The 15,388-nt window shown below is 45.1% G+C and overlaps 2 protein-coding genes across 14 annotated transcripts in view; one reads left to right on the top strand and one right to left on the bottom strand.

Annotated features, from left to right (window-relative positions):
• MYO9A (myosin IXA) overlaps window positions 1-2,383 on the bottom strand; it is a 465,931-nt gene extending 463,548 nt beyond the window's left edge. For 7 of the 12 annotated variants that reach the window (XM_074965919.1, XM_074965917.1, XM_074965915.1 and 4 more), the window contains exon 1: window positions 1,985-2,229. The gene's annotated coding sequence lies outside the window, so the exon portion shown is untranslated. Of the gene's footprint in view, window positions 1-1,984; window positions 2,230-2,328 lie in introns of those variants that run through there. The other 5 variants (XM_074965925.1, XM_074965926.1, XM_074965927.1 and 2 more) reach the window with 2 other exon arrangements.
• A 113-nt stretch (window positions 2,384-2,496) lies between these two features.
• Window positions 2,497-14,706, top strand: SENP8 (SUMO peptidase family member, NEDD8 specific). Of its 2 annotated transcripts, none has more exons than XM_074964710.1 (2): window positions 2,497-2,645; window positions 11,736-14,706. In XM_074964710.1, exon 2 carries the CDS (start codon window positions 11,779-11,781, stop codon window positions 12,415-12,417), a length of 639 nt encoding a protein of 212 aa, XP_074820811.1. In that variant the 5' UTR covers window positions 2,497-2,645; window positions 11,736-11,778; the 3' UTR covers window positions 12,418-14,706. The 2 variants fall into 2 exon arrangements, with proteins under 2 accessions (XP_074820811.1, XP_074820812.1); XM_074964711.1 differs by lacking the exon at window positions 2,497-2,645 and adding an exon at window positions 3,248-3,695.
• Window positions 14,707-15,388: the final 682 nt, after the last annotated feature.

Here is a 15,388-nt window from a genome sequence, read left to right as displayed (position 1 = left end):
TAAAATAATTGATTATAAATCTAAAGAGGTAACATATTGTCCACTGTATATTATGCAAACTATGCAATAGTTTAAAGTATTCCTATGAAAAATTAATCAGGATACTGCATCCTTTAATAACCATTTGGAATATCATTTGAAGCATTTATTGCCTGGAGTGATTTCCAAGCCTTGTACTGACGACACTAATGTTGCTAACTTGCTAATAGATAGTAGTCTACGCTGCAGTCTTCTCCTCTTTCCCCTTTGAGCAACACAGAGAGAATGAAGCATCAACACAAACAAATATATCACCAAAACACTGACCATGAATCATAGGTGTTTAGGTATTACAACAAATCCTACTACTATTCTGACATTTCAAAAAGGAACTTATCTTATTTCCTATCCAGTATAAAATGATAATAAAAGAAACCAAATGTTTTGAGAAAATCCTTAATGCAACAAGAAATCTATCCAACTCTAATAAAAGACATATGGAAAAACAATGAGACCTCTTCTATAGATTACCAGTTGAAAACAGCTTCCCCCCTTCGCTCTTTAATTTTGCTCTTTTCATCACAGATTCACAACTGAGCAGCAGCATTATCATCCTCTTACAAAGGTATGATTTGTCCAAAGCTGTAGCACAATTTGGGAACAGTTAAAATATCTGTCAGTCTTAGCTAGGTTGCAAGTCCAAACCTTGTATTAACCGTGTTGGAAGATCAAAATGTTGTAACCAGGTGTCTAATATGGTGGATTTTATAGTGCATATGGTGCCACAACGCTGAGTGTTTTGCTTTACAAGGCCATATGACCTTTTGTAACAATAACCAAATGAAAAGATACATTAAGAAAAACTTAATACAAAGCAATTTAGTGCTCACAAAACCAAGCACTACAGATACCTAACACAAGATGCAAATTTGCACCTATATAAACGGCAGATGTTTTACAGGTGCTGAGCACCTGCAAATCTCACTGTCTTCAATGGAAAGCTTTGCAGTTAGCAGAAGGTGAGGGTACTCAGAACCTCTGAAAATCAGCACATTTATTTAGGTACCTATTTCTAAAGTATTTATTTAGCTAAATATTGATTTAGGTGTCTAACTTTAGACACCCACCTTCAAAAATCTTGGCCTCTGCGCCCAGTTCACTATTTTCAGGCATCTTACACTCCCTTCCCCATCAGAGGCCCTGGGCCCCAACATACCCCTCCCCTAATAAAAGCTGCCAATGGCACCAACACAGGACAATGGGGTGGGGGACAAGGGAGCAAAGAAAACACACACCCTTCTGAAATGCATAGTCTTATTCACCCCACCCCAATAAAGACTGGTCTGCTCTGTCTGGGGGAGTCACAAGGCATGCATGCAAGAGACCCAGCAACATCAAGGGTGCAGCTAAAGACACTACACTTATCGGTGTGGCAATGGTCGATATTATAAAAGAGGACTGAAGAGAGGAGGAACACAGAAGCTGAAAAACCCGCCTAAGGGAGAAAGAGACAGGGGGCGCAGTGGTAGATCAGGTTCCCCGCTCCCATTGGGGGATGCAGGGACGGGACGAAAGGAACGGCAGTGTCAGGGGTATACCCCCGCACCCGGGGGGACACAGGGACGAGGGGACGGCAGCGCAGCTGTACTCCCCCACCCGGGGGAGGGGGCATGGCGAGGCTGTCCTCCCCCACCGGGGGGGGTGCAGGGGCGGGGGCATGGTGGGGCTGTCCTCCCCCACTCGGGGGGGATGCAGGGGCGGGGGCATGGTGGGGCTGTCCTCCCCCGCCCGGGGGGGGGGATGCAAGGGCGGGGGAGGGGGCATGGTGGGGCTGTCCTCCCCCGCCCGGGGGGGGGGATGCAGGGGCGGGGCTGCCCCCCGCCAGGGACCCAGGAAAGAGAAAGCTGGGCGGGCCCCAGGGGGGGCAATGGCGGGGCGTGCCCCGCGCGGGACGTGGGGGGGGGGAAGGTTTCTTAGGTCCCCTCAGCGGTGGCCGATCTCTCACCTGGGTGTCGGGGACGCGGCGCATCCCTCAGCTCACACCCCGCCGAGCGGGCAGCTCCCCGCTGCCCTAGCCGCTCGCTCGGAGACACTGGCAGGGAGGTCGCTCTCCCGGCTCCTCCGCCACCGGCTCCCGCCCGCCCTGACTCGCACAGATACTGCGCGTCTCGCACTGCCCAACTGGCCTGCGCGCGATACACACCGCGCGCGTTCCCGGCAGATGCGCGGACCCGCGCCCAGCCCGCGCGGCCACGCTGCTCAGACACGCCCCCGGCCGCACCCCCGACACTCCCCTGAGGCCACTGGATCCGACACTCCCCCAGAGCCTCAAGAGAACACGCCCCCTACCAGCTCAGGTCCCGCTCTTCAGTCACGCTCCTCTCTAGCCATCTGCGGCTTCCGCGCTCTCTTTCTGCGCCTGCGCAGTAGCTTAATGCGTCGCTTTCGTTACCTCGTTTTGAGCCCTATGCTAATTAGCACCCTTTGGGGGCGGGGCCAGTTTGACCCCTCCTTCCCGTGTCCACAGTACGGGCGTTGTACATCGCGATGCCGGTTTACGACAGTGTTTTTTCTACCTTTGCGGCTGTTATTAGCAACCAAATTGACAGGGGCCGGCTGGCGGGGGACTGTTTCGGTTAGCTGGTGCCCGAGCTATGAGGTGGCAGGTGAGGCGCGGCGGTGTGGGGAGGGTTCCTCCCTGGCGTGGGTCGGGCCCGCTCTGGCTGCTCACCGGGGGTTCGAGCCCCACACATTGTCTTCAGGAGGTAAAGCCCGCCCTCCTGCTGGAGCCCCCGTCATCCCCTCGGGTCTGCACACTGCTCGCCACCGCAGCGTCTGAGCCGGGGGGGGGTTCCCCACGCTGCCTCGCGGAGAAGCGCTTGTGCGAGCCGCGCGGGCAGGAGGGGCCGGTGCCTGCTGCACCCCGCGGGGAGAGCTGCCTGCCTTGGACAGACCGCGCATGTTTCTGTCCCCCCAGGAGCATCTTCGAGCGAGAAGCACCCCCGTCTCCGTTACCCCATAAACTAGCTAGCCCTGCCACACCCCTGTGTGTCCTGCCTGAGCCTTCCCCGTGGGCTTTGCATCATGACCCGCCCGCAATCTACAGCTTCGGGTTCGTTCAGTTCAAAGGGGGACCTGCCCACGTTAGCTCGTAGGAGATGTAGGGCGAGGGGAGTGTGAGGAACCCCATTCTCTTAGGGTTTGGCCCCTATCTGCTGGTGAATTACCAGCCGGGGGATATAGGCAGCTTGTGACCACACCTGCCTTGTGATAAGGCCACACAAGCCGCTTATGCAGCCCAACACTTAACTCCACAAAACAGCTGGGTGGGAGAGGAGGAGCAGCTGTTTTATCATCTTTAGCGCAGTGGTTAAACTTCGAGCATTCACGTGGGGATGCATGTGGTAGACCCCAGGCTTAAGCCCCTCCTCTGCCTGACAAGGAGAAGTGAACAGGAATCTGCCACCTCACAGGAGGGATGGATCAATAGAGCTCCTGTTATAGAGGGAGTTGGGGCAGAAACAAGATTATACAAGTTTATCTATGAAGCCCCAGGAAGAGGGCCAGAAAGGATTTGGGGACCCCACACACAAGGGTGAAGAGCTAAATGGCCTTCAGACCTCAGAAGAGGAGACATATTTAAAACACCAATTGTGTGGCATTTGATTCTTCAAAAGAAGGGAAACTGAGGCATAGCAGCATACCCAGCCAGAGAGGTACAGCAATCCTGTGACAGTCTCTTATTGTCTAATATTATATAACTACATTTGTAAATGCTCAGAGTATACCATCTAAAAACACTGAGATCAGCTATGTCACCTGATAGCTATGTTATCATATCAGTTACTAGTGGATACTATTTTTAAAAGATCAGACAACACAGTGCCCAAAGCAATTCTTATGACTGAATTCCACCATACGGAATGGTATTTTTTTTCAGGAGGAAGATGCACACTTTTTGGTTTTAAGTATGTTCTTGATTTAGGCCTGTTGAATAAATGCTGCTTGAAAAATAAGTGAATAGTGATCCACTTTGCTTTCTGATTTTTATACTTAAGTTCCAGATTCTTATTTTATCTGAAGTGATTTTTTCCCCTTCTGTTCCCAAAGCTTCATCTCCACCAGATCAGATTGCTGTACTCCGCTGATCTCACATCTTTCTCCCTGCCCCCCACCCTTGAGTCAAATATAAGCCCATGGCTGCAGTCCTAGCCTGTGTTAATTTTATTTAAGTTCAAAGGCTTTTTATTGCCATATAAGCTTTTGAAGCAAAGTAGAATTCTAAGGCTTGCTTAATTGATATGTAAATACCAAAAATGCTATTCCATCTTGCAGCTGGAGCGGGCTGATCTCTGAGCTTTGATAACAAACTGGAAGGCTTAGGCATTGTCTGTGGATGCGGTCTTTTCTGAATGTAGGCATGAGAAAAATTTTAACAGGTCTCACAACTTCTACCATCTAGAACCTAACTGAAGCCCTGCAACATTCGACTTAGCCTGCAGTGCATAACCTTTAATTGACAAGTTAGTTATTAGTTTTTGGTAAATAATAATCATACTTCTTGTAAGGGGAGGGTGAGTAAACCTTGTGCCTGGGCTGGTAAGTTTTCATAACTTTGGAAGGATGTTTTATTGTGCTGGAATTGAATAATAGAATATAGTAGGCAGTTCTGACATATATGAAGATGTAGATTAAATTAACAGTGTTCTGCAAACAACAGTTTGGTGTTAGTCATGCTAGTAGTCCAGGACAATCAATGACAAAGTAGAAATCAATATCCCATCAGATTTCAATACCATTGAAAATTAGACTTTGACTTGGTAGTGCATGACATTTAGATTTAAAAAAATCAGAAAGAGATCTCAAATGAACATGACACATTACAGTTACATCAGTTAGCTAGTTTTTAATCCATTTTATCAAATGTAATTGTAAATGAGGAATCATCATTGAATGGATGTGTTCCTCTGGTGAAATCCTGCAGGGATTTGTTCTTGGTCCTGTAAGTTTGCAGGTGACACAGAAATTGGGGGGAGTGATAATTAATGAAGACAGGTCACTGATACAGAGAGATCTGGATTGCCTGGTAAACCAGACACAGGCAAACAATATGCATTTTAATGTGTATACATCGAGGAACAAGAATGTAGGCCATATTTACAGGCTAGGGGACTCCATCCAGGGAAGCAGTGACTTTGATTTGGGGGTCATGGTGGATAGTCAGTTGAACATGAGAGCCCACTGTGATGCTATGCCCAAAAGAGAGAATGCAATTCTTGGATGCATAAACAAGGAAACGTTTAGTAGGAGTAGAGAGGTTACTTTACTTCTGTAAAGCACTTGTGTGACTGCTGCTGGAATACTGTCCAGTTCTGGTGCCTACAGTTCAAGAATGATGTTGACAGATTGGAGAGGGTTCATAGAAGAGCCACGAGAATGCTTTCTAATCCTCTAATCACACGCCTTATAGTGATAGGTTGAGCTCCTTGAGTCTATCTAGCATAAAGAGAAGGTTGAGGGGTGACTTGATTATAGACCATAAGTACTTATGGTGAACAAATGTTAATAATGAGCTCCTCAGTCTAGCAGAGAAAGGTATAACACAATCCAATAGCTGAAAGATGAAACTAGACAAATTAAGATGGGAAATAAGGCACATTTTTAACAGATAAATTAACCACTGGAACAATGTGGTGGAATCTCCATTTTAAATCAAGATTGGACGATTTTCTAAAAAATCTGATCTAGGAATTATTTTGGGGAAGTCGTCTGGCCTGAGTCATATAGGAGGTCAGACTAGATCAGGGTGGGCAAACTACGGCCCAGGGGCCGCTTCCAGCCTTTCAGACATTTTAATCCGGCACTTGAGCTCCTGCTGGGGAGCGGGGTCCAGGGCTTGCCCCACTCCGTGCAGTTTCCGGAAGCAGCAGCATGTCCACCCTCAGGCTCCTACACGTTGGGGCAGCCAGGGGGGCTCTGCCCATTGTCCCCACCCTAAGTGCCACTCCCGCAGCTCCCATTGGCCAGGAACTGCGGCCAATAGGAGCTGCAGGGGTGGTGCCCATGGACGGGGGAGTGCACAGCATAGCCTCCTGTCCACGCCTCTGCATAGGAGATGGAGGGGGGAGGGAGGGATAGCTCAGTGGTTTGAGCTTTGGCCTGCTAAACCCAGGATTGTGAGTTCAATCCTTGAGGGGGTCATTTAGGGATATGGGGCAAAAATTGGGGATTGGTCCTGCTTTGAGCAGGGGGTTGGACTAGATGACCTCCTGAGGTCCCTTCCAACCCTATGATTCTATGGGGGGGACATGCTGCTGCTTCCAGGAGCTGCTTGAAGTAAGCACCGGCCGGAGCCTGCACCCAACCCCCTGCCACCGCCCTAATCCCCCCTCCACACTCCTCGGTCCCAGCCCGGAGCATTCTCCTGCATCCCCAACTCCTCATCCCCAGCTCCACCCCCAAGCTCACACCCCCAAGCTCACACCCCCAGCTGGATCCCTCACACCACCACTTCCTGCACCCTGAATTCATTTCTGGCCCCACCCCAGAGCCCGTACTCCCAGCCAGAACCCTCACCTCCTCCCACACCCCAACCCCCAATTTCATGAGCATTCATGACTCACCATACAGTTTCCATACCCAGATGTGGCCCTCGGGCCAAAAAGTTTGCCCACCCCTGAACTAAATGATCACAGGGTACATCTAAACTGCAATAAAAAGACCTGTGGCATGGCTATAGCTAGCCCTTGTGGGACTTAGGCAGCAGGGTTAAAAATGGCAATGTAGTTATTCAGACATGGGCTGGAGCTTGGCCTCTTAAATCCTGTGAGGGGAGTAGGTCTTAGAGCCCAGGCTCCAGTCCAGGCCGTAGTGTCTACACTGCTATTTTTAGCCCCACAGTCTGAGCCCTATGAGCTCCAGTCAGTTGACCTCAGCTCTGAGACTTAGGGTATGTCTTCACTACCTGTCAGATAGGTGGGCAGCGATCGATCCAGCCAGGATCGATTTATCACGTCTAGTCTAGACGCGATGAATCGATCCCTGAGCGTTCTCCCATTGACTCCTGTACTCCAGCTCCGCGAGAAGCGCAGGCGGAGTCGACGGGGGAGCAGCAGCAGTCTACTCACCGCGGTGAAGACAGCATGGTAAGTTGATCTAAGTACGTCGACTTCAGCTATGTTATTCACGTAGCTGAAGTTGGGTAACTTAGATCGATTTCCCCCCCCCCATCCTCCAGTGTAGACCAGGGCTTAGTGCCATAAGTTTTGTACTGAAGTGTATATGACCCTCAGTGGTCTCTTCTGGGCCTGGAATCTATGAAAAAGCACTGACACGCTATCAAAAACTACATCATTTAGAAGGATGGCACTGTGGTTAAATTGTGGGGCTGAGAGGAGGGTTTAGATTCCCATCTCTGCCAAAGACTTCCTATACGACCTGGGACAAATCATTTACCATCTCTGTTCCTCAGTGTTTCTATATCTAATGTTTGGATAATATCTTCCTCTGCTGGCTTTTTGGGCTTTCTCCAAATTTTGTAGATTTGCTAAAGGGGCACAATAAACAACATATTTTAAAATATTCTGTCCATATGTTCTTAACATATTATTAAAACAGAAGTGTAACAAAATCTGATTCACTCTTCACCATTTGTTCTTTTTTGCTCAGGTTAGATGATAAAAACAAACTTTCACTTTTTCTGTGTCAGTTTCTAGTCAGTTTCATTTCCTGGTTCTCATGCACTAGCACAGTGTGGCACAGTTTGTGTTCACAACTTTAAAAAGTCTTCATTTATGTTTCATGAAAATAATTCAGGTTTTGCAAAATGTTAGTAAAACATCACCACCACCCGAAATTTTGGCTTCAAAGGGACACCATCAACTTAAGAATCACACTTCTGTCTTAGTTTTTTTACTTGTTATTAGTAGCACTTAGATTGCAATAACTGAGATGTGACAGAAAAAAAGAACATAGCATATTAATGTGGTAATTCAGTCATCTTAATGCAAGGTACCACAGTAACCTTTTAAATTACTGAACCATCTGGACAACTTCAGAAGTGGGACTTGATAGAATAAACCCACGTACTAATATAAAAGTCAAATTTCTATTTAAATTACTTTCCTCTGTCCCCAAATACTCTGGATCTTCAACTTCCACTCAGAAAGAAGGCATGCCCATCTGCCGTTGTTTCAAAACCAATACCCAGTTCCTTTATCCAGCAGGGAGGCAAAGAAGTATATTTTGCTTTCACAAGTTCAGCCAGCTACTTGACAAAAAAAACAAAGAGCATTACTCTTGTTCATAATCTTGATTACTGCTGTAGTCCTCGTTGTAGCCAATCGGTATTTCTTCTAAAATATTAGGGGTTTTGGATGAGATGTGCTAGAGATTCTCTACAAAGAGTAAGTCAGATCTGTAACTGAGAGTTCAAAAAGACTCCCCTTAAGATATGGGGGAAGTTCTGATTGGAATTTTGTGACTTGGACTTGAAGAAGTTTGAATCCAGATCCAAACTTCACACAGAGTTCATCTTTAGTTTTGGAAAGTTTGGAAAGTTTTGGAAAATTGGAAAGTTCTGTTTCACAGAGGAAAAGCTGCACTTTCCAAACTGGCTCTACTATTTGTGGTGCAGTATGTACCACTTATGCTGAGTGGCTCTGGAATGAATGTGAGTCTGTGAAGTGTTCTCCTTTAAGCTCTGCAATACATCTGGTGAGTCTTCATGCAGCTCTTACAAGCAGCTCCAGATGGCAATAAAATTAAAAGTAGTAGCTAGTAGCAATTAAGTGTTGTTCATTATAATCAGGAAGAGAGAGTGCTTGTGGGAAGCCACCAAATTATTTACTTAAAAAAAAAAAAAAAAAAGGAAAGCCAAGTTTCACTGGGAGGAAAAAGAACAAAGTTCAGAATGCAAGCTTCATCATGCAACCATTAATCCTTGCAAGGCTTGATTGGCAAGTTTGCTGTTCTAATCTGCATGTCTCTGGAAAAAGATGAAGCACACATCTGAGAAGTTTCTCATTAGGAGACTGGCCCAAGACTGCCCACTTTTAGACTGTATTGCGAGGTATATACCTGTTTATCCAGAATTTCAGCTAAGTGAGAGTTTGGGAGTCTTGGAGACTTAATGCATTCTCCATGTTTTCTTTACTGTCCTAAGCTCCAGGTTGTTCCATTGTACTTGCTCCTTACATTTGGAAATAATGGATCTGAGTCCAAACTAACATGTGAAATGGTCCCAGATACCATTGTGTCTGGCTCAGTAGAAATAATAATGGCTGCTCCCTTTCCTTTTTAATGACTATTTCTATTTGGCCTGTGTTGGAGCTGTCAGTGGCACATTAGTAGTTATGAGCTTTTAAAGGTAAGATATTTCACCTTGGGCCTTCCTTCCTGTATATTACACATCCAACCTGTTTCATGCAGGTTACCTTGGATCTTCCTTCCGGTATATTACACATTTAACATGCATGTCATTGTTATTCTATTTAACAAGCTTTCTTTGGCAAAGTCACATGTTAAAGGGACCCTGCCAAGATTTGATAGGTTAATTTTAGGCTTATCTTAATTTACATGTATCTAGCCTAGGAAAGGCTTGTTTTGTTGCCATGAGGAAGAGTCCAAATCCATTCCTTCCTAATGTGTAAACAAACCATGCTCGAGCTGTTTTCTATCATAATGGATAGGTGTTGCCTTGGTTACAGTGACTCATACTAAAGTGACACTTATTAATTTTTGAGACTAACAAATTTAGCTCACGAAAGTTTATGCTCAAATAAATTTGTTAGTCTCTAAGGTGCCACAAGTCCTCCTTTTCTTTTTGCGAATACAGAGTAACACGGCTGCTACTCTGAAACCTGTTGTTAATTTTTGCACAGCACGTTGGAAGTATAGGGCCAGATCCTGGCTTGCTTCCGTGCTGCACGTGGCATGGCTCAGGAGCATGTGGGGGCAAAAGAGATTTAAAGTCACCTTTACAATTCCCTGATTCTGGGGCCATCAATCTGTCAGCCTAGTACCCAGCATTAAGTAGAGCAGCTTCAGAGCAGCCTGTGGACTCCAGCATGTTTTAGCAGTTGAGGATCACCAGGCATGGAGATGCTTGGGCCAGGGGAGGAAATACAGAGGCATAGAAGTCACTGTCAGCCCCATACTACTGAACAATTTCCCTCAGCATGAGGAATCTTCTACTGGGCAAATCCTAATCTGGGCTTGAAAGTGCAGCCAGTGCTGCTTATTTACTATTAACTAGCTATTTTCCGTCCTTGTGTTTGATACTTTTTTAAAAATATTTTTAAAAATACAGAGTTTTAAAAATCTGATTTTAAAGTCTGACTTCATTTTTATTAAGTATACTGTCTAACTAATATGCATTTCACTTACCTTGGACATTAGATTGGTCAATTTCACCTTTGTTAGTCAGTTTCACACCTCAGCTCTTATGCTCTAACCCAGAGGTTCTCAATCTTTTTCTGTACCAGGACTAACCCAGAATCTCCTTCCTATTTTGCAATAAGGGAAGGGTGGGGTGGTCATAACTACCTGCTGAGTTGTGATTCACCCCATGGTGAGAATACATACATGTACACAATGCTTTTGTGTTTAGGTTTCCAACATTACGGGGGAAATTTAAATCCCCAAACAGCTGTTGAATTCCATTTTTTTTAAATAAAATCTTCATTTGGGACCTGAATCTCTTTTTAGGTCAGGTATTTGGGGGCAGTGTAGGGTTATTCAGTTGTTTTTATTTGCCTGCTGAAGCAAGGAGGGGTAAATAGATACCTAGAACTGTCCAGAGAAGAATCTCAACATGAGCTAACTGTTGAGGTAGGCCACTCTTTAGAGCAACCACCCTTAATTTTTTTTGCAACACCTCTTCCTTATGATTAGTCAGGAGGCCAGTAAACAGTATAACTACTAAATCCTTTCTCTTTGAGCAGAAGTTTGTCAAGCGAGGATTTCAGCTGGGGTTAATGCACATACATACTTGATATAGATTTACACAGTCCAAGAAGTTAACAAAGTTGCTAAATTGGGTCCTAAGGAGTGCTTTCATGTGGGGGAGTTTTATCATGTTAGTAATCTTGTTTTTCTTTAGTGTATTCCTACCATTATAGGCAGCTGCCTTTCCATCATGCTGGAAGACCAGCATTTTTGGGTGGATCAAGTGGTTCTTCTGATATGATGAGCCATGCATCCATCTGTCTATCTTAGGTACCTATCTGGTCCCATCACCATAGTGTCCAATCACCTCATGATCTTGAATGTGTTTATTCTCACAACAGCCCTGGGAGGTAGAGAATTACTGTTTATCCCCATATTACAGGTGAGGTAGAGAGCGACCAAGTGATTTGCCCAAGACTACACAGAGTCCTTGTGGCAAAGCAGGAATTGAACCCACATCCCCCCCAGCCCAGACTAGCATTCCAACCATTGAACCATCTTTCCTCTCCAATGTATTATTGAGAACACAGCAATGCAGTTTCTAGCATTAGCCTGGGGATCCAGGAGGCCCCATGCAGTCTCCACCACACATCACTGGGTAGGGGGAATGTACTTGCAAACCACCCGTCTCTCTCCCTTTTTACATTTCTTGAAATGTGATAGATTGTTTAACCCTTGTTCCTTAATTACAGGTGGGGAAAATCCCTTAGTTTTCACGACTCAATGTCAGATATAGTTGCTTCTTCACAGTATAAAAGGTGCAGCCTATTTGCATAGTAACTTATCTTATCCCCTTTGGTTTATCTTAGCTTTTGACCTTTCTTGGAGTGCTGTGGCCCCTGCCTGTGCAGAATGGACCCTGTTGTTCTGAGTTATGTGGACAGTTTGCTGAGGCAGTCAGATGTTTCCTTGCTGGATCCCCCCAGCTGGCTTAATGACCACATCATTGGGTTTGCCTTTGAGTACTTTTCTAGTGACCAGTTCCAAGACTTTTCCGAACAAGTATGCTTTGTCAGCCCTGAAGTGGCTCAGTTCATCAAGTGTGCCACCAGCCAGGAGGAAGTAGCCATGTTCCTGAAGCCGCTGGGCCTCCCGCACAAGGAGGTTGTGTTCCTGGCCATCAATGATAACTCCAACCAGGCTGCTGGGGGCACCCATTGGAGCCTCTTGGTTTACTTCCGGGACAAAAACTGCTTTGCTCATTATGACTCCCACAGTAAGAGCAACTCTGCCCATGCCAAGCTGGTGGCAGGAAAACTGGAGGCATTTCTGGGAAAAAGAGGAGGCAAAGTGGCCTTCGTAGAGGAGAAGGCCCCTGCACAGCAGAACAGCTATGACTGCGGAATGTATGTGATCTGTAACACAGAGGCTCTGTGTCAGGGATATTTTAGGGGACAGCAGGAACCAGTGCTGCAGCTCCTCACTCCTCCTTATATCACACGGAAGAGGGCAGAATGGAAAGCTCTCATTGCCAAACTTGCACGCAAATGACTTAAATGTAATTGTCCCTGCTTCGAACAACTACCTTTCCAGTCCTCTAGTCTCCACCCCCAGTGCCTGAGGGAAGATATCCATGAACAGGATTTCTCCACAGAAAGAATGTAACCCCTCCAGCATGGCTACACCCTGCACTACCCCAGCTGAAAAGCCTTAGTTTCCTCTACAACCCACTAGCCTTCAGACTTAAGTACTGGTAACATCACTTTTTGTGTTGAGCAGAACCTTCTTAAAGGAAGTTTTATTACTTCAAGCACTTTTCTGGCTATAACAAACTAGGTTGGTGAAGATTCCTCTCACCCCCACAGTAAGCAATGAACCCTCACTGTATGATTTTTAATTTTCTGTGGACATTGCTAGTCTAAATCTAATCTGGTTCAGTGATGTCCATCTTACATACATAGGCCTAATTTTAAAAGGACGCCTCTGATTTGTCCCTGCCTTTAATTGTGGTTCCAAGTTATAGGATTTAGCAGTCTAGCTACACAATTCTGCCCAAAAATTTGATATTGAGATATCCATATCTTGTGATCTGAGAGTGCAAAATCAGAAGTAATGGTGCAGGTTATTTAAAGGTGCTTCAAAAAGTAAGACGCAGAAAAGTTATTTTTGCTCTCTTTTGCTGCTTTACATCCTGTATAACGAAGGCCTGAATTTTTCTTGTTTTTATATTAGAAATACACTTTTTTTTAATATCCTGGATGATTGAACCACTGGATAGTTTTCAAGATAGTAGAAGAGTGACAAAACAAGTACTAAGAACGTGAAACCTGATTGAGGTGGAAAGTGTTTTAAACGGTGAATAAAGGTTATTTTCATCAACACATACTTTGTACAAATATCATACAAAAAGTTGGGGGGGAAAGCCTCCGATTCCAAACCTCTACCCTTCCAGTCAAGTTTTAAGACAACTCAGAATATGCATGAGACTGCCAACAACTTCTCTCGCAAAACCCCCAAAAAACAGACCTTACATTTCTGATATTTCTAATGTAAAAAAGAAAAAAGCCTTTGACTTTCTCATATATAATAAAAATCAGTACAGGGGGGAAAAAAGTGTAGTGTCTGATTTTTTCAGTGGTGCTACCATTGATGTCAGCTGCAACTCTTCTGAAAAATCAAGCTGTTAATGCTTAGTATACTTGTCTATCATACCAAATATAAGTAGTTAAGAACAAGGGGGGATTTGATAGCTGCTTTCAACTACCTGAAAGGAGGTTCCAAAGAGGATGGCTCTAGACTGTTCTCAGCGATAGTAGATGACAGAACAAGGAGTAATGGTCTCAAGTTGCAGTGGGGGAGGTTTAGGAAAAACTTTTTCACTAGGAAAGTGGTGAAGCACTGGAATGGGTTACCTAGAAAGGTGGTAGAATCTCCTTCCTTAGAGATTTTTAAGGTCAAGCTTGACAAAGCCCTGGCTGGGATGATTTAGTTGGGGATTGGTCCTGCTTTGAACAGAGGGTTGGACTAGATGACCTCCTGAGGTCCCTTCCAACCATGATATTCTATGACTCTATGAATTCAAAATAGAAAAGCTTTTGCTGCAGCACTGGATTACATCTGGATCCAAGAAAGTAGGGCCCATTGTTAGGAGAAGGGGATGTTGATGGAAGAGTGAGATGTCAGTGTAAAATGAAGTAGTATGAATATGTAACCAACAGCCTCACTGGAGACAGTGGGCCAGATCCTTAGCCTTTGTAAAACAGCATAGCTCCATTGATTTCAACAGCCCAACCCTGATTCATACCAAATGAGCATCTGGCCCAATCAGTTCTTCCAAAATGCCCAGTCAAATAAACAGAAGTGATTGTGGGATTGGGAGGAGGGGAGTTAAAGATCATAATGTAATGATCCTTGTTAGACTTTCCAGTGCTGACAGAAAGGAGGATTTGCCTCTGGCTCTCTGCTTTCTCTTTATCTTCTTGAGTACATGGGAAAAGTCAGTTCCACTGACCTGTGTCTGAAATCCTTGGAGCTGTCTGACAAAATAGGGTTGTTGAGTCACTTTATGCTAAGTGCATTGCCCAGCTGAACACAACATTCTGCACTGCTTGGACAGCCTCCCACTGTGGGTCAGAGGCAGGACAGTGGGTTGGTCACTATAAGGTTCTGTAATTTGCTTGTTTTTCTCCCCATTCCTATTTGTTGCCCCTGCTGCTACCAAGAAGTAACTAACACACACATCCCCACTCATTTGCCCTGCAGCACTGAGGTGCAGACACTTACTTCTAATAGGTTTCAGAGTAACAGCCGTGTTAGTCTGTATTCGTAAAAAGAAAAAAGAAAAGGAGTACTTGTGGCACCTTAGAGACTAACCAATTTATTTGAGCATGAGCTTTCGTGAGCTACAGCTCACTTCATCGGATGCATTGAGCTGTAGCTCACGAAAGCTCATGCTCAAATAAACTGGTTAGTCTCTAAGGTGCCACAAGTACTCCTTTTCTTTTTTCTTTTTACTTCTAATATCCATTCCAGATTAGCTGCTCAGTTAATACAGAGAAATACTTCTGTCTGTGATGTGATATCAGCATTAGGCCAGAGAGAATGCTTTTCCAGCTTTGATCATTACAGTATATGATAGGAGGGGGAAATAAATCAATCCACCTCCGACTCCCTCCTCCCAGGCAGATGTGTCACTTGGAGAATCCAGTACCAAGAATAAAGAAAGATACCAATTAAAAAAGCAAGTGTTTTCTGTTTTGTAGAATTGGGTTTGTTGTTTGATGGGTTACATTTTCAAAATGATTGGGGTGAGGGGCAAGGGGAGGGAGGGTGTTCCTACATCATATTATCCAGTAATAATAATGCCTTCCTCTTATCTAGCTCTTTTCATCAGAGTAATGGGATTACAGCATAGAGAGGGGAGAAGTTGCTGTTGCCACCCTTTGCTAAGCAGCCCAAAAGCAACATAATTTCTGTTTATTGGATAGTTTCTCTTTTACAGTTGACTGCATGATTCACAAGC

This window comes from Natator depressus, chromosome 10 (genome assembly GCF_965152275.1).
Source record: "Natator depressus isolate rNatDep1 chromosome 10, rNatDep2.hap1, whole genome shotgun sequence".
In the NCBI taxonomy this organism is placed as follows: Eukaryota; Metazoa; Chordata; order Testudines; family Cheloniidae; genus Natator; species Natator depressus.
Note: the sequence above shows the minus strand (reverse complement) of the source record. Positions and strands in the feature narration are given on the sequence as shown.

Bases quoted from the DNA above. Each gene is read 5' to 3' on its own strand.
- SENP8 (XM_074964710.1), top strand. From the start codon at position 11,779: ATGGACCCTGTTGTTCTGAGTTATGTGGACAGTTTGCTGAGGCAGTCA.